The 27,868-nt window shown below is 44.4% G+C and overlaps 1 protein-coding gene across 7 annotated transcripts in view; it reads right to left on the reverse strand.

Annotated features, from left to right (window-relative positions):
- vps13c (vacuolar protein sorting 13 homolog C) overlaps nucleotides 1–27,868 on the reverse strand; it is a 56,294-nt gene that overhangs the window by 6,081 nt on the left and 22,345 nt on the right. For 2 of the 7 annotated variants that reach the window (XM_086143731.1, XM_086143728.1), the window contains 48 exons: nucleotides 27,716–27,863; nucleotides 27,507–27,615; nucleotides 27,157–27,290; nucleotides 26,901–27,057; nucleotides 25,119–25,198; nucleotides 24,840–24,899; nucleotides 23,606–23,753; nucleotides 23,195–23,314; nucleotides 23,008–23,111; nucleotides 22,477–22,644; nucleotides 21,532–21,836; nucleotides 21,097–21,244; nucleotides 20,901–20,921; nucleotides 20,518–20,656; nucleotides 20,309–20,427; nucleotides 19,894–20,060; nucleotides 19,546–19,802; nucleotides 18,327–18,553; nucleotides 17,960–18,052; nucleotides 17,584–17,817; nucleotides 17,365–17,496; nucleotides 16,876–16,965; nucleotides 16,522–16,677; nucleotides 16,185–16,449; nucleotides 15,832–15,992; nucleotides 15,620–15,741; nucleotides 15,140–15,437; nucleotides 12,866–13,255; nucleotides 12,573–12,677; nucleotides 12,312–12,467; nucleotides 11,999–12,124; nucleotides 11,004–11,137; nucleotides 10,451–10,577; nucleotides 10,109–10,344; nucleotides 9,864–10,008; nucleotides 9,650–9,790; nucleotides 9,488–9,569; nucleotides 9,317–9,386; nucleotides 9,086–9,197; nucleotides 8,902–9,009; nucleotides 8,653–8,783; nucleotides 8,409–8,490; nucleotides 8,178–8,291; nucleotides 7,857–7,932; nucleotides 6,646–6,809; nucleotides 6,382–6,427; nucleotides 4,440–4,563; nucleotides 307–421 (listed from right to left, as the gene is read on the reverse strand). In XM_086143731.1, coding sequence (XP_085999857.1) covers nucleotides 307–421; nucleotides 4,440–4,563; nucleotides 6,382–6,427; nucleotides 6,646–6,809; nucleotides 7,857–7,932; nucleotides 8,178–8,291; nucleotides 8,409–8,490; nucleotides 8,653–8,783; nucleotides 8,902–9,009; nucleotides 9,086–9,197; nucleotides 9,317–9,386; nucleotides 9,488–9,569; nucleotides 9,650–9,790; nucleotides 9,864–10,008; nucleotides 10,109–10,344; nucleotides 10,451–10,577; nucleotides 11,004–11,137; nucleotides 11,999–12,124; nucleotides 12,312–12,467; nucleotides 12,573–12,677; nucleotides 12,866–13,255; nucleotides 15,140–15,437; nucleotides 15,620–15,741; nucleotides 15,832–15,992; nucleotides 16,185–16,449; nucleotides 16,522–16,677; nucleotides 16,876–16,965; nucleotides 17,365–17,496; nucleotides 17,584–17,817; nucleotides 17,960–18,052; nucleotides 18,327–18,553; nucleotides 19,546–19,802; nucleotides 19,894–20,060; nucleotides 20,309–20,427; nucleotides 20,518–20,656; nucleotides 20,901–20,921; nucleotides 21,097–21,244; nucleotides 21,532–21,836; nucleotides 22,477–22,644; nucleotides 23,008–23,111; nucleotides 23,195–23,314; nucleotides 23,606–23,753; nucleotides 24,840–24,899; nucleotides 25,119–25,198; nucleotides 26,901–27,057; nucleotides 27,157–27,290; nucleotides 27,507–27,615; nucleotides 27,716–27,863 — 6,946 coding nt within the window. Of the gene's footprint in view, nucleotides 1–306; nucleotides 422–4,439; nucleotides 4,564–6,381; nucleotides 6,428–6,645; nucleotides 6,810–7,856; nucleotides 7,933–8,177; nucleotides 8,292–8,408; nucleotides 8,491–8,652; nucleotides 8,784–8,901; nucleotides 9,010–9,085; nucleotides 9,198–9,316; nucleotides 9,387–9,487; nucleotides 9,570–9,649; nucleotides 9,791–9,863; nucleotides 10,009–10,108; nucleotides 10,345–10,450; nucleotides 10,578–11,003; nucleotides 11,138–11,998; nucleotides 12,125–12,311; nucleotides 12,468–12,572; nucleotides 12,678–12,865; nucleotides 13,256–15,139; nucleotides 15,438–15,619; nucleotides 15,742–15,831; nucleotides 15,993–16,184; nucleotides 16,450–16,521; nucleotides 16,678–16,875; nucleotides 16,966–17,364; nucleotides 17,497–17,583; nucleotides 17,818–17,959; nucleotides 18,053–18,326; nucleotides 18,605–19,545; nucleotides 19,803–19,893; nucleotides 20,061–20,308; nucleotides 20,428–20,517; nucleotides 20,657–20,900; nucleotides 20,922–21,096; nucleotides 21,245–21,531; nucleotides 21,837–22,476; nucleotides 22,645–23,007; nucleotides 23,112–23,194; nucleotides 23,315–23,605; nucleotides 23,754–24,839; nucleotides 24,900–25,118; nucleotides 25,199–26,900; nucleotides 27,058–27,156; nucleotides 27,291–27,506; nucleotides 27,616–27,715; nucleotides 27,864–27,868 lie in introns of all 7 variants that reach the window. The other 5 variants (XM_086143724.1, XM_086143730.1, XM_086143726.1 and 2 more) reach the window with 4 other exon arrangements.

Consider the following 27,868-nt stretch of genomic DNA (forward strand, 5'->3'; position numbering starts at 1 on the left):
AGAGATAACAAAAGTAAATTATTCCACAAAAGACCCAGATTAGAGAGAAATGACAGGAACTTTAGAAACCCGTCTTCCATTTGGAATTGCCCAAAGTTTTAGCACTAATTTGGTAAGAGCTTGCATGATTAGCAGAAAGCCAGATTGTAAAATACCTTTTGTAGTTATTATTAAATATTTGTTGTTTAAAATAATAATTGGGGACTGTTTACATGGAATAAATGATGGGGTGAGGACCTGATTTGCTCTGCACTGTTGCAGGAATTGACATCACCCATCTGAAGGCGAGCAAATAAGAGAACGCACCTGGAAAAGGTCGAAGCCCTGCGACTCCTCCTGGTTGTAGGGTCGGATGATGCCGTCCTCCCGGATGAGACGCACCGGCCGCAGCTTCGTTACCTCCTCCGTCGACTCGGCTGCCCTGAGAACGCACATGTACACGCACAAACGCACACACACAGGAACACCGTTTCAGAATCTCTATTTTTTAATTCAGATGTCAAGATTCATCATTCTCTTACAACCCCCACCCCCAAGAGTCAAAATGCATGGGGGGGGGCAGATGGCGTAACAGAGCTGGACTCGTGCACATCATGTAGAGGATCAAATAGCTCACCTTGTGTGCCCTCTACAGGGACAGCGTGGAACAGCAACAAGATAATAACTACAACATGGATGAATCATGTGACATGGAGGGGAAGGGACTGGAGGGGGGGGGTCAGAAGCAGGGGTTTGAGGCCATGTCACATTAAATAAACTAAAGCTGCTGTTTGGTTCAGCGCAATGGATAATGTTGGGGAAATTACCATAGTAATAAAAATGGTAATAAAACAGACGTTGATAGTAAAAAACAGATATAACTTTTGACTGCGACTGCATGTAATCACTATGACAATAGCTTGAACTTTATTCAATAAAAACTGAGTGAATATTAAAAAAAAAAAAAAAATTCCAGTGATTCTTAAATTAGCAATAATAAATAAATGGCGCTAAAACCCCACAAACCAGGACATTGACATTACCTGAATATTTGTAGAATTTTACCAAAATGCACTAAATTCCCAAGATAACTCAATAATGTAAATGAACTGATAATCTACAAAAACCGACCTGTAAAATTTCAGTAAAAAATACTTGTGACCTCAAAACAATATTTACTACCTATATAAAAACCTGACAAAACTGTATATATTGAATCTTGAAGGATAAAATCCTCTTTTCCACATACAAGTGTAACCACAAGACAAAAGCTGTGTTTCTATGGAAACAGCTGAATGTATTTTGCTTGTTACTGCGTTAGATCCCAGCAACTTGGATGAAGCATCACAGATATGACATGGACAGACAGCAGGACAGAAGCACCCAAGAATATCATCTTGTAATTCTTTGCTCTATGTTGCTTATTTTGAGAATTTTGTCACTTTTCATCTTGTTTTTAACTTTTTGAGTACGAAAAAAAACATTACAGTAAAAACACGTTAGTAATCACCGATTAAACAATAAACAATGAAAATAGTTTTAAAAAAAATGCTGATTGTTTGCTCCATTCTTCTTTTTTTCTTCTTCTTCTTCTTCTTCTTTTTCTTCTTCTTCTTCTACCACCTTTTTGCTTTTTTCTTCATGGCTCTTAACAGTGAATCAACATTCTCCATCTAGCCCTATTCTCTGTATCCTCCTTTCTCACACCAACGACCTTCATATCATCTCTCACTACGTCCATAAATCTTCTCTTTTGTCTTTCTCTAGACCTCCTGCCTAGCAGTTCCAATTCCAGCATACATCTACAATATACTCGCCATCCCTCCTCCGTACATGACCGAACCATTTCAGTCTGGCTTCCCTGAGCTTCTCTCCAAAAACACCAACGTGGTGTTCCTCTGATAGGATCAGGAATGAGTCTATCTATCCGTTTAGCTCTCAAACTGACCCTTGGCATCTTCGTCTCTGCGACCTCTAGCTGTGCCTCCTGTTTTTTCATCATTGTTATTGTTTCTAGGCCATACAGCATTGATGGTCTCACCACTGTCTTGCACACCTTTCCTTTCATTCTGGCTGATAGTCTTCTATCACATAGTACCCCTGACACTTTTATCCATCCATTCCAACCAGCTTGAACCTGTCTCTTCACCTCTTTTTCACACTCTCTTTTGCTCTGGACTCTTGACCCCAAGTAGTAAAAATCCTCCAACTTCTCCACTCTGTAGCCTCACCATTCCACCCAAGTTCCTCTCATTCACACACATATGTTCTGTGTGTTCCACATCTCCAAAGGTTTATCAACAGAACCAGTTAGCCTTTCCACTATTCCTCCTCTTCAATGGCTTCAACGGCTTCCTCACTTCACATATGCTACTTTGTGGTCTACAATAGTCACCTCATCTACCCTTGCCTCTCTTTGATTTTCTACATTTTTCACCTCTGCAAAGTACTCTTGCTATCTTCCTATCACTCTTCTAGCATCTGTCAATGCATTTCCCTCTCTATCCTTAATCACCTGGACCTGTTGTACATCCTTTCCATCTTTATCTCTCTGTTTTGGCAGCCTGTATAGATCATTCTCTCCTTTCTTACTCTCCAACTGAGCATACATGTCTTCATACGCCCTTTGTTCTGCCTTTGCTACCTCTATCTTTACTTTACACTGTATCTCCCTGTACTCCTGTCTGTTCTCTTCAGTCCTCGCAGTGTCTCACTTCTTCTTTGCCAACAAATTTCTCTGTATACATTCCTGTACTTCCTCATTCCACCACCAAGTCTCCTTATCCACTTTCCTTCTCTGCATCACATCAGCCAACTCTCTACCTTTTACTGCCATGGCCCCAATATTCAAAGCCCCCATTCGCAGTCCCAGACTCTTGCCTTTCCTCTTCTCTCTCTGCTTCCGAACACACCTTCCTCTTCTCTGTCTTCGACCCACAGTAGCCCAATTTCCGCCGGTACCATGTAGGTCATCGGTACCAACGGCAGTTAACCCAGGCCTCGACCGATCCGCCGCAGTTTTACGATGCATGCCCTTCCTGACACAACTCTCTGCATTTATAAGGGCTTGGGCCCTCTGAGGCTGGCTCAGGGAGACACTGACCCGGAAATCAGATTTGGAACAAAAATTTGTCTTTGAAGAAAAAAGAAATAAGTTCCTGATCAACAGATGAATACATATAGGAGTCGGACCAGAAATGATCGTTTGGCTAAGGATCTCCAGGATCTGAGTTTCTAAAAAAATGAAACAAAGATGTTTGTGCTACTTGAAAAGATAGCCCCTCCCCCCCCCCCCCTCCCCGCCCTGTCCCACCGACCAGGCCATCACTCCATGGCTGTTAGTGCAGTCAGTTCTAGTTACATGTTACCATTCAGCCAGCCACTCCCGAAGGAGAGATCCAGAGCGCGGGTGATGCAGGAGGAGGGTGAGCTGCTTCGGTAGGACGTGAAGCCCAGCGAGCAGTGATGCATTTAAGGACCCTTCGACAAAACTTGCGACTGCCATGTCATGCACAGAGATACACATGCGTGCACATGCATGGTCCCCCTGCGACGTCACCAACGAGCTGCCGACGGATCTGTTTCAATGTGTTGTCAATTAAGCCGATGGATGTAAAGTTAACAGTTACTTCTCATCTTTTCTGCTTCACTGTCGTGTTTATTTCATTTCTTGAGTTCCCCTCGCCATAATTTTCCCTCTGGCCTTATACCCTTGCAGCTCCGCGACATTCCCGGAACCATCCCTCATAAACCCAGTGGAGCAATTGTTTTAACACCCAGACACTTTCAGTGCTCTTCTTTTTTAAGAGTTCTAAAAGTTTAAAAGCTCTATAAAAGGTTCACTTGGTTCTGTTTTTTGGAGTCTAGACATTAATGGCAGGCATGAGCTGAGGAAAAGCTGGGCTCCAGGCCGACACGCTTGGCTCCACCTCTCCACCTGCAACAGTCGACTCTGCGCCACGGGGATATTAGGTGTGTGAGTATGGGGGGGTGGGGTGTTGTTTCGGAAAAAAACACCAAAATGGACTGTTTATCTCCCGCACAATGCAGCGACTTACCATCCGTCTGCTGCTGCTGGATGACAATGGCATGCACGGACACCAAACCGCTCTCCTTCATAGCACCCTGTGTTTTTTGTGTTACCGCAAAAAAATAGCGCTATTTCTAAAGCCACTAGGTAGCTCCGACAAACCAATCACAGAAGTGCGCATGAAGGAGTTCAGCTTTAACATGTGAAACACTCTCACCAAATAATAAACCATTAAAACAGGGAAAGGAAAAACCACCAACGAGAGAAAAGGAAAACAACAAAAAAGCAGAAAATATTAAAATTAGTCAGCAGACATGAAAAACAGAGCAACAACACATTGTGACGCACACAGAGAACAACTACGTCACCACAAATAAAGGAAATAGAAATATAGAGGCGCGTTGGTGCGGTGGCAGACAGTCGACTGTACCTCTGGATGCCCTGGAAGGTGCTGCTCGCCATGTCCACGATGCTGCCTGTTGGCCGAGCCACCACGCCAACCAGGCCCTTTCCAATGCCTTTGAAGAAGCCCGCTGTGCCCTCCTTCTTGGCGCCTGCAGAGCACCGGGACACAAACATCACTTTGGATCAATTAAATACCTTTCTAGAAATTAGACAGTGGTGCAAGATGATATCAAGGAAATCCATCCAGGCCTTTCTTGGGTTCTCGTGTGGGTTGATTAACACCCCCCAAAAATAAGGTCAAAGAAACAAGTGATATGTGTTAAGAGACAGTATGTCATGACTAAAATCAGTGCTTCTCAATTACAGTATTTTCTGATATGCTCCCCCCTAGGAAGAAGAAAACATTTTGCGTCCCCCCCCAACTTTTTTAGTCTATAACAGAAAATATTTAAAGTGCAGGAATTTGCCTGAAATTTAAAAAAATTAAATCCTTATTTAAACTAAAAAAAAAATTCTACCAATTTAACCATTTAATACTCAAAAATAAAATAAAATAAAATAAAATAAAATAAAATAAATGATAATATATCCAAATTGATCAGCAACAGTTATTCAGGGCACTTTTTTTGACACAGTAAACACACTGGTCTTTCCTCCCAGCTTAGTCACAGGGAAGCCAAGCACTGCAAATGTTTCCTCGTATGTCTTTGTATTAGGTTTCAGGTGACTGGTTTGTCTCATTATCTCTGCCTTTCTTATCATCCTTTTTAAATACTTTTCCATGTTGTCTCGTGAGTGTTCACTGCACTTCATATTGCCTTTTCTGTGCGGTCTGTGTGCATGCTGAGTGCAAAAAAAACGTACACCATAGAGATAATAATCACACACTCAGGTGCAATCACACTTTATTCTAGGCCAGAAAAAATAAGCATGTTCCCCGGTGTCACACGTGACCCCACTGGCATCACATCGCACCATCCCAGGGGGGCACGCCCCACTATTTGAGAAGCAATGACTTAATTCAATACGAGTCAAATAACATAAGAAAAAGATGGGAGTCTGTTCAATGTGATGGTCAACGCAAGTCAAAGCAATAAGTCACCGCAATAAAAGTCAACACACATGAGTCCCCACAATAAGATTCAAGTAAGAGGAAGAGGCACCAAAATAAGAGTCATAACATTGAGAGTCATTACAATAAGAGTCAAAGTAGTGAGCAGTCGCACTACGTGTCAACAGAAAGAGTCTACTCAGTCAAACTAACCACAAAAAAACACCAAAATAAGAGTCAAAGCAATTAGAGACACCAAAATATGTGTCTCTTGAATAAGAGTCAACACAGAGTTGACAAAATAAGAGTTACCTCTATGTGACACAGCACAATGATAGTTAAAACAAGTCAACACAATAAGACTCAACACAAGTTCCATCAATAGAGGAAGTCAACTAAAAAAAAGTCAAACTAAAAAAAGTCACCACAATAACAGTCGACACATTAAAACTCAACAGAAGAAGAGTTAACACAATGATTCATGATTCAATGATTCAACAAGTCACAACAATAAGAGGGAACACAAAGAGTCATTACAATCAGTCAAAACAAAAATAAAAACAATAAAAGTCACAAATATAAGACTCAACACAATCACAGTCATCACAAAAAGCCTCAACAAACCAGAGTCCACATAAGTCAACACAACCAGACAATGACAGTCATCACAGCATGGGCCGAGGCAAAAACCTTCAATAAGAGTCAAAGCAGCAAGATGCAGAGACAACTGGACTTGCAATCAGAGTAGCTTTCGCAAGACTTGAGACAATAAGAGTCAACACAACAAAAGAGAGTCAAGGCTTACAGAGTGTGTGAAACCAGAGTCAAAGCAATGAGAATGAATGTAACCTGAAGTACCACAGCAAGAGTCCATGTGAGTGTACAATAAGAAGGTTAAATAGGAAATAAACCCTACCCTCCACAGGTTTGGTGACAATACCAGTCACCCCGCTGACGACTCCCTGCAGACACATAAAAACACCCAGTTACATCCGTGCCCTGGCTTTCAGCTGTGAAACAAACCGCTCAAGCAGTATTGATATGAGACCAAATATCTTTGCTCGTATCTTACAGGTAAAGCACAGAATTACATCAAAGTGAGATAATGTAACTTTTTTCAGGCGCCTTGTTTATCAGTGTCTGATTCTTCGAGCATTGTCATCTATATCGGTGTTATTACCTTCAGCAGCCCTTTCCCTCCTTTAGCAAGACTCTCCCCTAAGTCTTTAGGCTGCCGGTTCATCTCTTCTCTTCTCCTCTGTTGGTACTCCTTGTCCATGGTAATGGCGGCCAGTCCTTTCCCCATTGAGCCGGTGATCCTGGACACCATGCCTGCAGCGCCGCCTGTGGGACACCACAAGAGACAAAATCTCAACAAAATTCGTAAGGGGTAATATAATGAGCTTCTTTTTTTTTTTTAATTATGAAAAAAACATTTAACCCCTATGTTCTGCTCCGGGTCAAATTTGAGCATTTTAAAGATAAAGAGCTAAGTAATTTGATCTTAATTCTATGACTCTGTCTGCAAATTGGATTTCAATGCACAACATAAAGTTTTAAATAATAAATACACTTGTTTTATGTTTTGTATGCTCATGGTGTTCCCGGCCAGAAATTGATAGATCATTTGAAAAAATTTGGGGAGGCTAAAATTAGTGTAAAAACGGGAACATCCACTACGTCTTCATTTGACAGATAAAGGAACACACACACACACACAAACACATGCACACGCACACACACATCTATATGCCTTACAAGATGCACATTGATTTTCATACTGCATCCTTACATACTTTTATCCCAAAGTAGTCTTTCAAAAATATTACACTTTGTTAAATCTGATTATTTCTTAGTCAAAAAATCTACAATTTAAGTATGTACTTGCAATATTCACGAGAACTTGAGTTGAAAAAAAAAAATCTAACACTACAAGTGGTTATAAATGTGAATTATTACAGTTTTAATGAGTCTTGTTGAATATAGATGGATATAGCTGTAAATCAGTGATGAGTTGACACCATTCCCATCAGTAACAGCTGCTCAAGCCTGGCCAGATGGACAAATATCACATCTGTGCCATGTCTAAGCCTATGAACACTTAATGTGGGGTAATTTGTCCTGTGAAATGTCCTATAATGTAGTAATTGGTCCCTCTAAATGGTCATTTATTCATTCATTTAAAGACTCATAATAGAAGATAATTTGTGCTTCAGAATCATCTTGATGTACAATAATTGGTACATTGCATCAAAAGGTAATGGGATGTAGTGTCTGTACACATCTTCTGTAATACGGGATGATTTATTCTAATGTGTGATGTGTCCATAATCTGCAATATTCATCCGTCTGGTCTCCACAGTGCTTCTTAAGACGGCTCCTGATTCTTACCCACTGTATGGCCTAGAAGGCTGCGGACACCGATCACAAACCCTTCAGCAAACTCCTCTGGCCCCTGGACTGCCCCCTGAGAGAGACACAGTGTGACGGAGATAATATCACAAACTTGCACAGATCAGGGATCTAAACTCGACCTGGATGTCTCACAGTTAAATTCAGGTAAAACTGTAAAACCATTCAAATAAAGGTGGGATCAAAGATGAACTCTCTGTGTGCACAAGTTTCAGAATGAAAAGCGATGCTTTTGAACAGCTGAATATGGCATTTCATGTATGCATATAAATTCTCTAAGTAGGTGTATATGTGTCCTACCTGGAAAGGCTCATAGAAGAATGCTTCCACACCCTCCGACAGACCTCTAATCAGTCCAAAGGGGTTTCCCAGAACATCCAGACCCAGAACCAGAACGTACATCTGCGTCAGGAACTAAATTGGGAAACCGGGTTAACATATTGGCTCCCACATATGCCTCCCCCACTGCCATCGGTCTATACTCAAAACGATGAAAACAAGAGCAAGATAAGCCGGCGGTAATGATGTCACCTGTTCACTGTAGTGTCGCAATGCCGCCCACATCAGCTTGTCTCTGTGGTAGAACTGGTATTTCACCTCGAAGAAGCCCAGTCTGAGGGGAAGAGGGGAGCAGACGTTACACACCACTCAGAGGACAACCATGATGACACACACCATGGCTAATGGACATCATTTGAAATGTTAGTATGGCAGCCAGCTGAAGCAGCTGTTTTCAGTGGGAGTTTCATGACCCTGCCAGCAGTGAGGGCCTCACTTGAAGATGAGGTCATCGACGTCCATCAGCGTGGCGCCGATACTCTTCAGCAAGAGGTTGAAGGACTGAATAGCTGCCGTCTCCTGGCCCAAGTCATCGTCACCGGAGCCCAGGGACAGGCTGAGGTGGAGCTGAAAGACCGGAGACAATGCTCAACGACATGAAGAGTGTGTGTGTGTGTGTGTGTGTGTGTGTGTGTGTGTGTGTGTGTGTGTGTGTGTGTGTGTGTGTGCATGCAAGTCTGCGTACCTTAATGGGTGAGATGTGAAAGTGCTCAAAGAAGTTGAGCCCCGATGTGTCACTTAGTGATGCCTCCATCAGTTCCGCCTGAAGCATCTGCAGGTCTTTTTCTATCAGCTAATACCATGCACAGGAAGGGAAAGGTCAGGTGACAGGTCACATGACATCCTACTCCTCCATTTACTGGCTATACCTTTTGTTTTCCTGCCAGGGGGTCAGTAGGTGGTGTGAACAGGGCCAAGATGGCTGACAGGAATCCTTGATCTATCTTTACTGCCATCTCTTGAACCAGAGCCATGAAGTACCTGCATCACACACACACACACACACACACACACACACACACACGCACAACAGTGTAACATCCTCCTTTCTCTGGACATCTTTCACATGCCACCACAGGTTGGACTGGTCATGAACTCACTTGAACTGTTTGATGTTGCTGTGCTCATTAAATCTAGTGATGATTGACACATCAATGAATGGCTTTGGCTCTGCAGGGAGTAAAAACACACCAATAAAAATCATATCATCAAAATGATGTGAAGAATAGCTCCATCCCTTGCCTGTATTTCTGTGTGTATGAGTGTGTCACCTGAATCCAGAGCAATAGACTTCGGGGGGGGGACTGGATGGAAGACAATTGGGAACATTGCCCCGGGCAGCTGGTTGTCCACCTGCACATACAGACAATTTCAGTTGTACAAGTGTGTATGTTAAGATTACTGTGTTTATGTTCATTTGCAAGTGTGCTTACCTGCAGCCAGTGCAGCTGCGCCCGCAGGCTACGTTGGTGAGGCGACTGCTTGTACTCTACTTGGATCCCAGACAGGAAGTTCCTCCTCACCGGAGACTCAAAGGGCTGACGCATCATCATGATGGCCGCACTGAGGTTCACCTGGCAACCAAAGACATTGCTTTCTCACTCTCAACTCATTGGACAAATCAATGTAAGCTGAGTGACCTCTGACCTCCAGATTAGGCTCCAATTTGACCCAGCCTTGCGGCATCATCCCTTTCAGCTGACTCTGGTAGGTTTTCTCCAACAGGTTTATATTCTTTTGATTAAATGGCTTCCAGCGGTTCTTCCTCTTCATCTCCCAGACTACCCCAGAGCTGAAATACACACACACACAAACACACACACACACTGTGTTGTAGCTAATCTGTAGATGTGCTGGTAAAATAAAAGTGTACTTCTCCAGTTGTTGGATACCTAGGGATGCCAATGTACGCGATCTCCTGCCGGTTTGTGTTGTTGACCAGCGACAGGCCGAGGTTCTGGAGTGACACCTTGACTTCCTGTTCAAACTGCTCCAGCTCCTCCGCCTGCCGCGCCTTGGTCACCACGGCGACGTCCTCCGTGAACAGCAGCACCCGCTGGCGTCCATCCAGGAAGGAGACCCAGTGGACCTGAGACAAGCTCTCGTAGGAGAACTGACCCACCTCATCCTGTGGAGGACAGACATCAATGGGAAACATCCAACAGAACCAAAATGACCTTCTAAAAGATGCGCCAAATAGAATCTTGTAAATCTTCAAAGAGGCTTTTTCTGACCTTAAGCAGGTCCGTCTCTCCTGAATGTCCCTTGCAGCTCCAGCTTAATGTCCTGGTGCCTGCCGGCTCATCCCACGCAAACCGCTGGGCCTCCCCTGGCTGCAGCTGGTGGACAGCTGTCGAGCCACTGTGTGCGTGTGTGCATGAGTGTTGGTTCCATCATAAAATAGTCATGAAATCAATAAACTTAATTTGTGAATCATCTAAATAAGACCACTCAAGCTAAATCCTCCAGCTAAGAGCTAAGATGCAGTCAGGCCGCTTCTCTCTCTTCCTCCAAAAACATTAAACCCGCAACTGTGGGAAAAACATTAGCGCAGCTATCCTCACACTCTAGATGGTAGTAGCACACTTGTGTATCCCTCCGCATATGCCAGTACCCACTGGCATCAACACAACAAGCCTGGCTGCTATTGTTAGCATCCTTTCTGTGATGCTATTATCATTGTGCTGTGAAAGTATGTCTCTTTGTCTGGGCGTTAATTTGTGGAGGGACATGAAACGATTGCATCGGACCCAAATTAGCATATTTGTATGCAGGTTGACCTCTGACCTCTGCCGGTAGCTGATGGTGAGCCAGGGAGTGTGGTTGATAATCAGGGCGGGAGCTGCTCCTTCGTAGTAATCACTAAAGCTGATGACGGTCGAGTGATCGGTGACGCTGACCTCGACTATGATCCCACCGCACTTCACACACACACACACACACACACACACACACACACACACACACACACACACACACACACACACACACACACACAGAACACACTGTTTGAGATGAATGTGTGTATAACATTGCTTCTCGAATGGTGGGGCACACTTCCCTGGGGGGCTGATGCCAGGGCAGGCGTGTGTGACCCCGGGGAACATGCTTATGGTGTAGTATTACTTGTATGGTGTACGTTTTTTTTTTTTAAACCAAGCATGCTCACACGCAGCACAAAGCAGGAGATCTAAAGAGCAGTGAACAAACCCTCAATAGACACCATGGAAAAAATATTTAGCAGGGATGATAAGAAAGGCGGTGAGTGACAGAGATAATGAGAAATGAAAGTCACCAAAAAGCTAAGACGAGGAAACTATATGACGAAGTGTATGTAGAGCTTGGCTTCACTGTCTACGCTGGGAGACGAGGAAAGACCCTTGTGTTTACAGTGTCTAAAAATGTTGGCAGTCGATAGCATGAAGCCAAATAAATTAAGGCGTCACTTAAAGACATTACATTCCGTTTACGCTGAAAAGCCACTTGAGTTTTTTCAGCACTGTTATGTTGATAAATGTTGATAAACATTCTTTGTTGCATGTTGATACATATTTCTTTCTTTTTCTTTTCATTAACATTAAAACAATGTTAATACTAATGTAATACAATTTTGTGCAGAAGTGTACATATAACAATTTTATAGACAAATGACAATATTTATAGTTGTCACAGAGAGTAGAGGAGTGCAAAATGTTTTCTTCTTCCTAAGGGGGGGGGGCGTAACAGAAAATAAGTGAGAAGTGGGCTGAGGCAGCCATTTGACTCGGTCAAGATCCACAAACCATGTTGAGCCTGAGAAGCGTGCCATTGTCCTGCCGGTTGAAGAGGAAGAACTTAGAGGCCGAGTCGGATCCGACCACACGGACGCACAACGTCCCTGAGCTGTTCTCCGGCCACAGAGGGAGGCACTGTGACAAAACATTACACACAAAGCAGTCGTGACAGAATTTATCAGTTTTTGATCTGTAACTTTTGTTGTTATACTTCCATGTGAATAAACTCAATGCAAACAAATAATTAAATTGTATCTAGATATCCAGTTATTGTCAAAAAAATAATCTAATTTAGGTTACTTCACTTATTAAGATTGCTAACCTCAGTAGAAGAGATATAGTGCCACCTAGTGGTCCCCTGGTGAACCACCTCCCCCACCTCCAGCTCGTACGCTGACTTGTTGACCAGCGTGTAGAAGGGACTCATGGTGATGATGCGCGTCAGGTTGAAGCTGCTCATCTGGATACTCACTCCCACCTGCACAACACATGAGGCAGATCACAGGGTGAGGATCGGTAAGATGACCCCATTAACAAACCATAAATGAAGAGAAGGGGGGCAGCGGGGGGGGGGGGGGGTTACCAGGAAGTCCATGTTGTTGGCAGGGCAGCGAACACAACCGCAGCTTCCCACCGTGTCCAGAGAGAAGCCGTCTGACCAGGAGCTGGTGGAGATGCACAACTGGAGCTGCAACGACCGACATCGACGACAAGAGCAAAAACACTGAGGTTATTGGAATGTTAAGAAAACGAACAAAAAATGGTCATCGGAGGAAAAAAAAAAAAGGAAATTAACAAGGGTTTTGTGTACAGTCAGAGAAATAAAATAGATGAAAAAGTCGCTTGAGATCACCAGGCAAACGTGGCATCTCTCACCTTGTTCTTAGTGAGGAGGTTTTTTTTCTTGAAGGAAAAGAGGATGATGTCCCGGAAGTCGGCCGGGTGCTTGACGCTGACATTCTCCGCCCGGTACTGCAGCACACGGGACGTTTTGTTTATGATCCAGTGCGGGCTAAAGACAGACAGCAGCAGGCGGCCTCCAGCGCGCGACACGTGCATGCTCACGTCCACCGTCATGCTCGGGTCTGTGTCGCATGTCAGACACACTGTGAAGAACTCTGGCATGTCCTGCTGCACGCGCGCGTGTCCATGCCAGTCGCGGCCCTGGTACCTGAGCAGCACCAGCGACATGACCTCGCCCGACACACGTGCGTTCAGCAGGTCCGACGTGCTGCCTTCCTCCAGCTCGTAGAAGTCCGCCGAATTCTGAGGAACAAAGAGTCTGATTGGCAGATCATCTCAGGCTGTTTGATAAAATATTGAAAAAAAAAATAAAATCATGGAGATTACAGATGTCATATGTTATGAATTATTCTGTTTTGATAACAGCTTCCCGAACTCAGTGGATCTCCAATAGCAGATCATCTCAGGATTTGTTGATAACATTATTGATAATAGTCCAATGATTACTTAGGTTTACAGCCTTAGATGGGAGGATTCTTACAGTTCTGGACCGAACTGTGAGGACCCTGCGTCCTCCATATTGGACCGTTGCACTGACATCATAAGCCTTAAAAATGCAGGGACTCCACCCAAAATTCCCCTGACATCGCATTGACAATAGATGACGTCATACAGACACCACAGGGTCCCCACATGGCTGATAGTGAGAGCCTGGTGGACGTCACAGGCCTCTCTGCCAGACAGAACCTGTAAATGTAACCATTCAATAACCCTGCAGTTACAACAATGGATTCTATTATCTGTGTATGGCTCCTGATCGATTTTGTCATTTTTATAAGCGCGACGACCTTCCTGATCAGCAGACTGATTGCCAGGCGTCGACCCAGATCATCCTACACCCGCATTGAAAACAACTCAAGTCCGCACGGGGAGGATCCCGGACCATGGGGGGACACAATCCGTGAATGTGCTGCAATCCCCCGCGGTTTAGACGGGTGATTTACTGACCCCTGAGAATACCTGTGCTCACTAGTTGCTGCTATCAATAGTCAACACACATCTGGGTTGATGTTTATCAGATCAAGCTGAGCAAAGCAAACACAGCAACCGTCCACCACCTCTGATGGACCCACAGCACAGCTGAGTTACTGAGGATGTGTTGACTTGAGAGGCAGCCTTTGAAACGGCAGGTCTTATGTTCACAGAGCCGTTCATTCGACACCGGGTGACAAATCTCAGGTCGTTGGAGGCTCACTGTATATCATACCAAGGTCTCTGGCTTTTTTACTCATGATTAAAGACAACAAAGCTGTTGGACCATGTCCAAATCAACAAATCTTATCACAAAATAAAGTTATAGATGTATGTTAAGAAATATACATGGTACAGCAGAAGCGGAGGACTCATTGAAAGAATGGCCATGAAGACAAGGAACCAGAGAGGAAACAAGTGCATGTGTGCATGTTTGTGCACGTGTGAGTGCGTTCATGCATTGGTACATAGATGTGTGCGTGCGTCCATGCCTGTGCCTGTGACAGCTAATATGACCTGACAGCGCTAAGGTCTAGTCAGAGTTATGACACCACAGACAAAGGTTACCTCACATTTGTGGTGTTATGTCTTTGTCTTTTTTACAAAGTAGGTGATGCAATGTACATGATAAGTGTTGGAATGGTATTGTTCTTTATAACACAATTTCCAAAAGAAAATTAAAACCATGGATATGACTTACACATCTATTGAGCAGAGCAGTAAAAATATGTTTCTCCTACTGGTCTGACTGAAATTCAGTCAGAAAAAGAACAATCTTGATCTAGATCGTGAAAACAAATTTTTTTTTTTTTTTTGGTTGCTTTTATGTTTTCATGTGAAATAATAGAACATGATCTATGTGTGTGTGACTTTATATGTTTATATAGATTTTTATAAGCTACTCCCAGTGTATGGACACCAAACAACTGCCATACAACACTGCCCCTCCCTCCTTGTCAAACACAAACACACGAAAGAGTGATGGATCTAAAAGGGAAAATGATTGCTTTCATTGTCAAGATTAATAAGATACTTGTCTTTTTTTTATATTACAAAGCAACATTAACTTGATAATAACTGGCTGTTTAATCGCTGTAGTGATGCAACGAAGATCTGCCTACTAAACTCATTTTGGTACCAGGTGACATTCTGTACCTCCAGCATGTAGCGGATGCTGTATGGCAGCAGGTTGCGCAGTGTGGCCACTGGGTGGAGGTGGATGACATAAGCGGGGTCCCAGTCGTCTTCTCCGTGGTTAGCGATGTGCTGCAGGTTGTCTGGGATGGCCAGTGTGTTCATCATCAGCGGCAGCAGCCCGCCATCAGCTGCTGGGCACTGCAGCACCGAGTGGACCTCCAAGCTGCGGTGCACTTGCTCTTTCCACGACACACAGGTGGCGGAGGGCCCGTACTGAGTTTCCAAGCAACCAGCCGGCTGCAGGAACAGCTGACCCCTAGAGATGGAGGTGCTAGAATGATAATCTGAAGCTTCCTGTATAATATATAATAACTTTATAATCAGACATCAAGAGTTGAAGCGTTGATTTTGTATCAATTTCTCATCCCTAAATATTTGTGCGAAATATCCTTTTTTGATTGTAAGTTGGCAGGGGGGGTGCTGTGATTCCATGGCTACCTGTATGTGCGTAAGGGGATGTGGAACTCCTTCTCGGGTTGGGCCAGCCCAACCTTCTGAAGGCTGTTGGACGTCTGACAGTACTCCAAAACGGCAAATGGCACAGAAAAGTGGTTCTTTATCTGGAAAGAAGACGAGTTGAGAATCATTGTCGACAGGCTGGACACGGATCGAACATTAATGACTTCAGTCGACACTGGAGGGCAACTGACCTGAAGGGGTGAGCGGACCGTGATGACCTTGTTGCCTTCAGCGGCGTCAATCTGCAGCAACACGGAGACTGACTCCTTCAGCCCCGGGCCTCGGATATTGTAGAGGCGGCGTCCCGGCTTGTCAGAAGCGATGTTAGAGATCTCGCTGTAGCCACTTGGCACTGCAGAAATGAAGGAGTGTCACCACCCTCGTCCGCTGCATTTCTCCATGATGGAGGATAAAATGTTCCCCTTTTTTATTCCCTTATCTATGTAGGCTAGAGGATCCGACAACAAAACTACTTGAGCGAAATTTGGTTACTGCTCCGCCGGTTAAATGACAAAGCTAGCAGGACACAGAGGGGTGCACTGACCGATGCTGAGGTTGAACAGGCAACTCTCTTGCCGCTGCAGTGCTGACAGATTGCCGCGAGACCACGCTTCAAATGTGGAGTGCTCCAGGTCCATGCTCTGGTCCACGGGAAGCTCGTGCAGCTTTCCCTGCCCCGGCGAGTCCACTGGCCTCAGGTTGGCGCTGTGGTGCACCATGAGGGGGATCCCGAGGGCATTCAGTATGGTGAAAGGGGCTTTCTCCTTCAAGGAGAAGTCAAGGGCTGAAGTTGTTCCTTCTGAGAATGCCTGCCAGGAATATGCAATGACAGTCAGCGGGGAGTCATCAGATGACTATGACAGGTTAATTCAATTCTCCACCTTAGCGAGGTTTTGGAAGACGTTCAGGCAGGACTGCGACACAGTGATGTTCATGGTGTCGGCGGAGCTGATGGTGATGGCCGTGCGAGGCTCGGGGAGGATGATGAAGTCGTCTCCGTGGACGGGGCTTTTGTCCTGGACTGGGTTGTTCTTCAGCTTTGAAGGAGCAACAATGGAGTGATGTTAGATCATGTCACCATTATGGAACCGACACCCGTCAACAGCTATTCACAGTTTCATTAAAAAAGGAATAAGCTAACATGTGTCTCCATGCATCAGACTCTTATTATTCATTCTACCAGATACGCCCTGTTGTGGATGTGAGAAACAGCAGAGGAGAGCCTGAAGAATCACCTGCAGCTCCAAGTTCCACCTCCGTTTGCCGTCGTCCACTCGCTCTAACAGAGGCTCCCACACAGCGTGGATCTCATTGAAGTAGTTCACCTGGAGACACGAAGCCGTCATTGTGCACGATCCCACATCTGTATGAGCATTGCTATGACCTGCTAAGAACCGCAAAGCTGAAAAATGTGATGCATTCACAGTTAAAAGAAAAGGCAGGGTTTAACATTTAAAAAAATGGTTTACAAACACATAGTTTATAAACACATATGGTACACATCCAGCAGATGGTACCATATTAAAGAGACAGACCCGCTGTCCTTGATGCTGGGGGCTGAAAGGGAAACAACATTGTGATTTAAATTTGATAACATTATTGTTATTGTTACATACTGTGCAGTTTTGATTTGAACCACCTTTTAGCGCATTAATGATATATTTCAAGCACAGCAGTGCTCTCAGATCTTTTTAGCGTGCGTCTGAAAAGCATCAGGATCTCACCTCTAGCATCATGTTGGCCCTCAGCTGCAGCAGTGACGACCAGTTCTTGGCTGAGCTGTTAAAAGACGACTCTGCCAGCAACAGAGGGACGGTCCGATGACCTAAGCCGGACTCCAGCGTCACCTGGATCACCTGTGTGCCAAAGACGCATGGTCAGCGGGACAAAGGATGGCCCGAACAGCTTTGATGGTTCATAACTGATTATTTATGTTGTCGCACCTTGACCTCTACAGACAAGCTCTCGCCTTCATTGAGCTTGTCCCGGTCCTGGAAGCTCTCTGTGACCTCTGTGGCCTGGTCCACCCCGAGGAACCAGAAGCTACAAGCATATATGTTAATGATGGACCAGAGATTGCTGACGTCTGGCTTTGCAGACTGGCTCTGCTCATGGCGCTGCTTTGCCATCATGGCAGCTGTTATTGACATCACCGTGTTGATTATAAAGGGCGAGATCTATGGATGGAGAAGCATAGTGGAGCAGATGCATCACATCACAAAACAACAGCTGCATTTGAAACTAAAACCCAAACAAAGGAGACAATACATCATTTTTTTCTTGTTTCTATTACACTGTCATTTGAGGGTCCAACTGTACCTTTATGATGACTTCCTCCACCATCACAGAGCCGCTCATTGGTTGACTGGGTTTGGTATGCATCTCCAAGGCAACAGAGCAGGGCCTCAGCACCTATTGAGTAAGAGTCAAGTCAGTGTCAAAATTTTTCCACCAGTCTTGGTTATCACTGTTGCCAAAGTTCAAAAACAAACATTTTGACCCAGATGCCTTTATTTTTTATGCCAGCATTACTGACTGTTGTATGGCTATCACTGTACAAGTACAAGTAAACTTCACACAAAATATACTGTATCAACTAGAGACGATAACACAAACGGCAGCTCTCTCAGGGATGTCTCTAGTACAGGCAGCAGGTTCCATGGTAACTCCTCGGATGAGCTCTTACTGTGGTAACGGCTTTTTCGTGCGCGTCGTGGATGAAGGGGCAAGCCAGGACTTTCATATCCCGGAGGTTGGCCCTCATGTTGTGGCTGCCATCATCCTCTGACTGAAGGCTGAAGTCACACTGGAAGGACACTACCAGGGCGGGGGCATCAGCCTTCATCAGGCTGGCCACAAACACCACCTCCGGGTCTACAACCACAGCGTGAAGACGTGTCCTCGGCATGGAGGCTGCAGGGTGAGGACAGACGAGACTTGGGTTTGACTTTTGTCCTCTTGTGACTATCAAGGATTTCAACGAGCAAAACATCTAATTTGCGATTTCTTGACATTAGTGCTACATAGCCATTACATAGGCAATACTACACAGGCAATTATGTCAACTATACAATATCTTAAATTAACATTTATTCAAATTAATTCCCTTTTAACACAGCAACTTAATGTGTAAAATAGCAAAGTACCACAGAGAAGGTGAAACTAGCAAATCACTATTAGCTTGAGAGAGAGACTAATTATCCAAACTGTATATTTAATTTATGAACTAACAATAAGGTTTTTGACAAACCACTTGAGGCAATTACGCTCAGAGAGAGTGAATATTTCCTGCACCCAAGGGTCTTTACCAAGCCTCCTTCTTTGCACTGTTTTTAATACCCACATATTCTATGATCCAAGTCAAAATGCTCTGTTACTATGCAGATGACGCAATAATGTCATTGTCATGCTAAAAAGATCTGAAAGTGTATATTATAATTACTTTGTTTGGATCCTACTCTAACTGTGAGAACTAGTCTTGATAGGTCAGTTCTATTGGATCAATTTTGTTTTTGGATGTTTATTAGACACATTTTCTTTGAATGAATTCTGATTCTCTAATATTTTAAACTCTCAATTATTAGAAGAGAAATGGAAAAAAAACTATTAAGCTGTAGCTGTCATGTAAACATGACAGTTACTTTTTGGAAAAGCCAAACAGAGTACAAACCTTTTTCATTCCATTAAATTGATCAGGGATCAATAATCACTCTGATGAGTAGAATATATATGGTAATTAATTTGTCAACTTCATTGTATTTTCATTCCATCAGTTACAATCTATATGCAGCCCTGAAATAACCAATCTGCAATATTACTGTTTCTTTATTCTCAGGATAAAGCTAGATAATAAATTCAGACGGTCTGACTCTGTTAGTTTTCACGTGAACCAGGTTTGGTCTCACCAGTCTTAGTGTTGGGTAAAGGCTCCGCCACCTGCCTCAGCGGCAGTCTTTCACTCGCCAATGTGGAGGCAGTACCCAAAGGCCGGCCCTGGGGAAGCCCCTGGAGGAAGAAATCTGCCACAGCCATCAGGAACTCGACACTAGCACACAAGTAAAGCTTCTGCAGGACGGCCACCAGCTCACGCTCCCCGCCACTCTGCCGGTACGTCACGTCAATCATCACTTCGGTGTTGTCCTTGTCCCGGCGCCCAACCATCCTGTCAGTGGGGTAAGGTTTGAGTAGCCATCATTTGAGCGAGCCCCCCCCATTCCCCCCCCAAAAAAGACAAGAGGGGTGGTTTAACTCACTGCGAGGTCACCCTCTCCATTCCTGTCCTGAGGTCGTCCAGGGTGCAGTTGGTCAAGATGGTGGAAACCTCCATGCTGCCGTTACTCAGGATCTTCCCTGTGGTCTTCAGGTGGTGGAGGGCAAACTCCCCCAAGCGTAGGCTCTCCTGATGTTTAAGGTCGGTCGGCTGGAGAAGACAGGACCAGGATTAAGACTAAAGATCCAGCAGAAACCTCTACTGATCCTTAACCAATAGAACCTGAACCATCTGAACTTGTGGAATGTCAAATTTCTGGACAGGATCAAGATGAAGCTGAATTACCAAGATAGTTTGACTTAACAGAAACTATGATATTCAAATGAATTTTCAATCAAATCTACAAAGTTCTTTTGTTTGAGTGAAGGAGGCAAATGAGGAGGTGTTGAGATGCTGACCTGATTTGGGTTGTTTCTATACAAAACCAGTCCAAGAGATTCAATGTTGAAGTTAAACCTCATGGTCTCCAGTACTTTGTCCTCCTCATCGCTGCTTTCCTGAGGCTTCCCAACGTCTTCTGAGGGACAACATGATCAGAATATGAGTTTCTGTCTGCCATTTGGAGAAAATTTCTGAAGATAAACACCAAGGATATAAAGTCTTAGACCGGTCTGGGGGCTTCCAGGCGCTCTTAGCTGCAGGTTGGTCTCCAGCCTCGGGGCTGTAGGCTCCAGGCTGCCAGCCTCTCCAAGGTTCTCCATTAGGATCCTCAGCAGAACCTTTAGGTCCTCTTGACTCAGCGCCACCTACCACGCACACATATCAACAGGTTGATCATGTGAGACTTTCCAGGGACGTTCCATATCGGGGTACAGCTGCTTGTCTAGGATTACCAGTGTCCAAGGAACAAGTAGTACTAGGGGCTGGAAACAAGGGGGAGCAGCTGATCGAAACTACATCGACTTACTAACTAAGCACAAGCTTAGCTCGCTCATTTCGAGGAGCCTTCAAGTAAACATAGAAGCAGAGACCATCCTGAATGAGCTGTACCTTGGGTGGGAGACATGATGACTGAACGCAGAAATGAGAACAGAACACACATGTTCAAGTTTGATGCTTTCGGTCTGATCACACTTTTATAAAATCTATACATATGAAGTTGGTTTGTAATCCCGATCAGATGACCCCCAACACTCCTGAAGTATAGACCTTTCAGTTCAGCACCACCAGGACTGAGCGTCCTTACCTTCATCGGCTTCAGGTCACCGTTGATCTCCACACCGGGCATCTTCTTGTACCAAGCTGCTGCGAGGTTTCTTTTGACACTCAGCTGCAGGTTGACCGGTTCCAACAGCTCACTGGTCAGCTGGCTGGCTGCCGGGTCCAGACTGGTCCTGTGGGACGGATGTAAAGGCATTATTTTAATTTTTTTTGTTATTAACCAGGTTATTTTCTCAATTTCTGGCTAACTTTTCACATGTTTTTATTTATAGCAATGCTGAGACAAAAGGTCATATTCTAGTGCAATAGAGGAGAAAAGTTAATCATTTTTTTTGTTTTTTTACTATGAGGATCTTTTTAAGTTGGTAGGCTTATCTTGGTGTTGGGGTCTGAATTCCAGAACTTCCCAACACCTAATAATTACACTCTTGTTCAGACTGTATTTGATGCATTCACTGACCTGGACAGTTTAAGCTGTGATAGCTGGACGTCCATGTTGTCGATGACAGCGGGAAGCGGGCAATTGTCAATGGGCAACAGTGAGAAGCTGTTGCCCACGGTGATGAGACCCAGGTCCATCACCAGTGCATCATGCGAGATGGAGGACTCTGGGATGATTATGAGCGGTGCCTTCAGATTGATGTCCATAGCCAGACGGAAAGTCTTTTGGGCAAAGTCCCGAACACTGGACGCGGCTTTTTCCGCTGCCTGAGCTGTTGCAGCACTCAGAGCATCTTTGGCCATTTGAAAGTGGTTTGTGAAGTTCTGAAAGAAAAAGAAGTGGAAAAATGTAAAAGATTTCCCAAGTTTTGTTCCCAGATGGAATTTATCATCCCTATGTGTTCCGAGTTGACCAGACAACCTATAATGGGAGGCGCCCAGGAAGCCTAAACCACCTCTTCTGACTCCTTTCAGCAAAATGAAGCAGCAGCTGTTCTCCACAGGCTACCTCCAACTGCTAAACCCCACCCCCCCGCGGAGGTTATTCAATCAGGCCTCCTTCTTCCAAGACCTTGTTCTTTTAATCATGACCCAAATGTAAGGTAATGGCCATTGGTGAGAGTTGGAACAGTGTGTTTCACCTTCCAGCTCAGCTCCCTCTTTATCCCAACAGATCAATTAGGTGTCATAACCAATGTAGACAGTGCACATATTCACCACCCCTTGGACCCCCTTCTCCAAAGGGACAATCCACCTGTTCCTGGTACAGAACCAGAGCCTCTGACTTGGAGCTTCTGACTGTCATGCTGACTTCTTCCCACTCATCTGCCCTGTTTTCTACTTTGTAATAATAATTAATAGCAGATTATGTCACAAACACTAGAACATGAGTCAGTGGTTGAAGAGATGACACTTTGAGTGGGTAAGAACAAGAACCTCCCCTTGGCGCCGCCCTGACACTCACCAGCAGAGACATGAAGAACTTATGCAGGTAAACCAACTGGATGCAGCCGACGTTTAGCTTCACCCGTCCGTCAGTCCTGGATGTGTCTGCGTAGCTTTCGCCCTCTGTGGCGTTAGGGGTGAGACTCAGGGCAAAACTGAACACCTCGTCGCCAACAATGGAGATGGCCTGCGGAGAAGAGATCTCTTAAACTCTCTGAAAAGGTGTGAAACAATTGAATCGCTTATCACTTTAACCGTCATACACATCGCGGCCAATCCTAATATTTAGGTCGCTTCATGCAGATTTATTAATTTTTTTAGAATGCCCCTTCATTGTTGGGTTATTGCCTGTGTGTTTCAAAAAAATAAATGTGGGGCAACATATTCGTGATGTTTTAGTCGATTCATTTTCTTTGAATTTGAAAAACAAACACTGAAATGCTACACACAAACCAAAAAACATAATCATCTTTGATAAGAACGTCACTGTGGTCCACTTGGTGCTGAGATGGTTATTACGACATTATAACAGCAGAATGCTCTGACTGACCTTCTTATGAATGCTTCTTGGATCCACATTCAGGACGACAAAGTCTCTCAATCGGGCTGAGATGTGGGTCTGAGTTCCCTGCATGAGCAGTGAGGCATTGATGCCTGACAGACGCATCGGTAGAAGTCATTATTTAAATCAACACATAATAATACTAAAAAAACGGCAGGAAATAAAACTGAAGTACCTTGGATCTTAATATCAGCCAGATTAGTGCTTTGGTCACACACCAGGATGTTGAAAGCCTTGAGTGCCATCATCAGCTTCAGGTCAATAACGTTACTGTCAGCTGAGGAAACCACGGCAGCTTTGGGAAAACACGACACATTCAAGCAATGGTCAAGATCGGACCAATTATCTTCACTTGCCCTTGCAATACAGGATCAATCAATCCTTATAGATTATGAGTCATCGAGGCATTGGAAAAATTTAGTCCGGTGAATATAAAATGGCAGACGGATCAAAAATAGGTCTTAAAGTGTTTGGATTTTTGGCTCTTAAGTCAACAGGGGTAGTATTATTGTACTATCTGTCATTTGTAAGGTTCTGCTAAAACCCCAGTTATAACAGTAGCTTGAGAATGCGAACTTGGACTTGCCCAACGGCGCTGTGCTGTTCTCGCTCTTTGGTCGTGTCTCCCCCTCTGAAGGTAGCGCCACGCCAGACAACAGAGCTCCGGACAAGAAGTCAATGGCTGAAACCAGAGCCTCGGTGTGCAGCATGAGGTCAAGAGAGGTGAAGGTCACCTAAAGTGGGAGAGAGAGATAGAGAGACAGCGACAGAGACAGAGAGAGAGAGAGAGAAGCTGTGATTTCACTCTGTCTGCTTCGCTTCTTTCTAAACAGTGCAAGTGATGCCTCTTTAGTTACATGGGTATTAACTTGTTATTTTACTGATTTAATTGTCTGTACTTGACTGACAATAGTGTGACTACCTGAGCTTACCTTGCCTAATCCGAGTAAGTTATTGGATTACAATCGATTTTGTCATATTGACAACCTCCTGGTAAAGATGTGTATTAGTCATTACCACATTATCACATTACTTGATAATTAAAGTAATTACTTTAAAAAAGTTGAAATGAATAACTGTGAAGGACAGTTAAGTGTTTTCGAGTATTAAGTGTATTTTAAAGTGTATTCACCAGATGCTGCTCTAGAGAGGTGGAGGTATGCGCCGGAAAGGAGAGGAATGAATGTTTGTTGCAGCAAGACAGAGCATATTAGTGTGAAAGAGAGGAACCCGGGTGGAACGGTGAGGCTACAGGGAGTGGAGATCAAGAAGTCGGAGGGTTTAAAGTACTTAGGGTCAAGAGTCCAGAGCAGCAGAGAGTGTGGAAAAGAGGTGAAGAGATGGGTTCAAGCAGGTTGGAATGGGTGGAGAAAAGTGTCAGGGGTACCATGCGATAGAAGACTATCAGCCAGAATGAAAGAAAACGTGTACAAGACAGTGGTGAGACCAGCGATGCTGTACAGATGAAGTTGCTAAGGTTCTCTTTGAGAGTGTACCGGATGGATAGGATCAGGAATGAGTCTATCAGAGGACCAGCACATGTGAGATGTTTTGGAGAGAAGGTCAGAGAAGCCAGACTGAGATGGTTCGGTCATGTACAGAGGATGCATAGAGAATATATTGGAAGACAGATACTGCATACTAGAAGAAGACCAAAGAAAAGGTTTATGGATGTCGTGAGAGAGAGGATATGAAGGTAGTTGGTGTGAGTGAGGAGGATACAGGGAATGGGGTTAGATGGAGAAGATCGATTCGCTGTGGCTACCCCTGAAGGGAAAAGCTGAAAGGCAAAGAAGAATTCACTGGAGGCGGTTACTCACATTGATCATCTGCTCTGTGTTCTTGTACATAGTGGTGAAGTTAGGACCGTTGCGGTCGGCCTGAATAATCAATAAAAAAGAAAAAATAAATACATATAACTTTTCATCACACTCCAGTAAAGATTGTTTTCTCTTGCAACACAGTGACATCACCCTTCTTCGTCTTCACGCAGCCAGGTTAAGAAGACACACTGATGCATTCAAGAGATATTGTTTGTGTGTGTGTGTGTGTGTGTGTGTGTGTGTGTGTGTGTATGTGTGTGTGTGTGTGTGAAGTACCTTGAAGTATTGTATTTTGAGAAGCTCTGACCCTGATTCCACAGAGGAGCTGATGAGACAGAGGGGCTCGCCGCTGGTGTCTGGAATAAATATAAGTGTGTGTATGTGTGTGTGTGTGCACACACACACATGCACGCAGGCACGCACACATGCACTATATGGCCAAAAGTCTTCGCTCACCTGCCTTGACTCACATATGAATTTAAGTGACATCCCAATCCTAATCCATAGGGTTCTATATAACGTTGGTCAACCCTTTCCAGCTATTACAGCTTCAACTCTTCTCAGAAGGCTGGCCAAAAGGATCAGGAGTGTGTTTATGGAAATTTTCAACCAATTTTTCTAGAAGCGCATTCATGAGGTCACACATTGATATCAGATGAGAAGGCCTGGCTCTCAGTCTCCATTCAAATTCATCCCAAGGGTGTTCCAGCAAAGTTTGGAGCATGGAATCATCCAAAATGTCTTAGTATGCTGAAGCTTTATGAGTTCCTTTCACTGGAACTAAGGGGCCAAACCCAGTTCCTGAAAAACAACCCCACACCATACTACCCCCTCACTTTGCACAATGCAGTCAGACAAGCACAATTCTACAGGCAACCGCCAAACCCAGACTCATCCATCGGAAGCGTTATTTGTCACTCCAGAGAATGTGTCTCCACTGCTCTAGCCTCCAGTGGCAGCGTACTTAATACCAGTGTATTTGACACTTTGCATTGCACTTGGTGATGTGTGTCTTGGATGCAGCTGCACAGCCATGGAAACCCATTCCATGAAGCTCTTTGCACACAGTTCTTGAGGTAATCTGAAGGCAACATGAAGTTTGGAGGTTTGTAGTGATTGACTCAGCATCTGTTGACCCCGCTCTGTCAGTTTGCGTAGCTTGTCACTTCCTGGCTGGGTTGCCGATGTTCCGAAACACTTCCATGTTCTTATAATACAGCTGACAGTTGACTGTGAAATATTTAGGAGCAAGGAATTTTCACGACTGGTTCTTTGAACAGGTGGCATCCTATCACAGTTACATGCTGGAATTTACTGCGCTCCTGAGAGCGACCTATTCTTTCACAAATGTTTGTAAAAACAGTCTGCATGCCTAGGTGCTTGATTTTATACACCTGTCGCCATAGAAGTGATTGGAACACATGAATCCGAATCCGATTATTTGGATGAGTGAGCGAATAGGTTTGGCCATGGTGTGTGTGTATATATATATATATATATATATATATATATATATATATATATATATATATATATATATGAAGCAGACACACAAACACACGCATATATATACACACACACAAACATATATATATACACACATATATACATACACACACACACATATATATATATATACATACATACATGTACATATATATATGTGAGTATATATATATATATGAGTATGTATATATCTGTGTATATCTCAACAGCTAAATACAAACATATGGAGTACTGCATGAAAAACTATAAATAATCAGAGGTGGAGGATGTAAACAATGAAAAAAATAGGAGACTATATATGCTGACTGGTAAAAACCATGTTATAGCTGCGTAATACAACAAAAAAAACACAGTGAAGGTAGTTTTGCACTTCAAGGTAACAGACTATTGCAACTTGAAAGCAGAAGGTCAAATGTTGTACCCTACATCACAGGAGGCTACTGTAAGAACACCATGGTACAGAGGGTCATAAAAAACTACGTCCAGCAGTCGTGGAGGGTAGGTACCATGTCAATCGTTGTGGGGTAAAAATGAATGGAAAGAGCCTCTTACCCTTGAATTCAAGGCACTTCAGGGCGATCTTTTTAATGTAGGTGCTGGCGCACATGTCGTATTTTCTGACTTTGGTGTTGATGCCGAGCTGAGCAGCAAGGAAGACCAGAAATGGGGACTCCTTCTGGTCCCTGAGCTTCTTCAGAGTAAGAATCACCTGGCCGGGCGGGGGGAAGGGGCACGAGCGATGACTATCTTGGTACATTTTATTGCATTTTGACATTCACACACCTGAGTGGGCGAAGACCATGGGTACCTCTTTGATTTCAAAGTTGAGGAGGACATTGATGGTGTTCTCACAAAGGTCCCCGTGGGCTGCATCCAACGTACCGCCATTTCCCATGGGCAATGGCGATGCCTCCAGCTGCTGATCCCTCAGCTCCGCCTTCTCTGTGATCGGAAACAAGTGACAAGGTCACTGGTATTGCAATCTTCTTCCGCTGCTTCTACATCATAAGTGTTGGGGTACAAGTTAGGTGAGAGGCAGGTTTGACTTGGAGCAGTCACCTATCAATCACAGAGCAACAACAGTGATGGATGCCAACGGGCTCTAGGGAGGCCTAAAACACTAAACATGGATGCCAGTTAGTTACTGTGCCCATTTACCTTGAGCTGCCCATGTGTCCACGTCCCTGTTGTGCTCTTTACTCCCCTCATCGATGTTCTCCATGAAGACTTTCATCAGCACACCAAAGTCCTCTTCACCGAGACTCATCTGCGTGATACAATACGCAATCTTACTAAGGGCTTTCAAGCACTTGGGGAGGGGTCTTACTTGCTTTGGCATCAGGGAGAGGCAGGCGAGTTGAACATACCTTCAGTGACCGCAGAACCCCCTGGACCTGGACCCCGGGGATCTTCGTGAACCACGCCGCTGCCAAGTTTCTGGTGACGAGGAGTTCCAGGTTTATTGGCTGCAGGATCTCAATATCCGGCTGCGGGGAGTCTCTCTCCAAGGTGGTTCTGTG

The sequence above is a fragment of the Fistularia commersonii genome, chromosome 3, assembly GCF_037954325.1.
Source record: "Fistularia commersonii isolate RoL2024-O1a breed Wild chromosome 3, RoL_Fcom_v1.0, whole genome shotgun sequence".
NCBI lineage: Eukaryota > Metazoa > Chordata > Actinopteri > Syngnathiformes > Fistulariidae > Fistularia > Fistularia commersonii.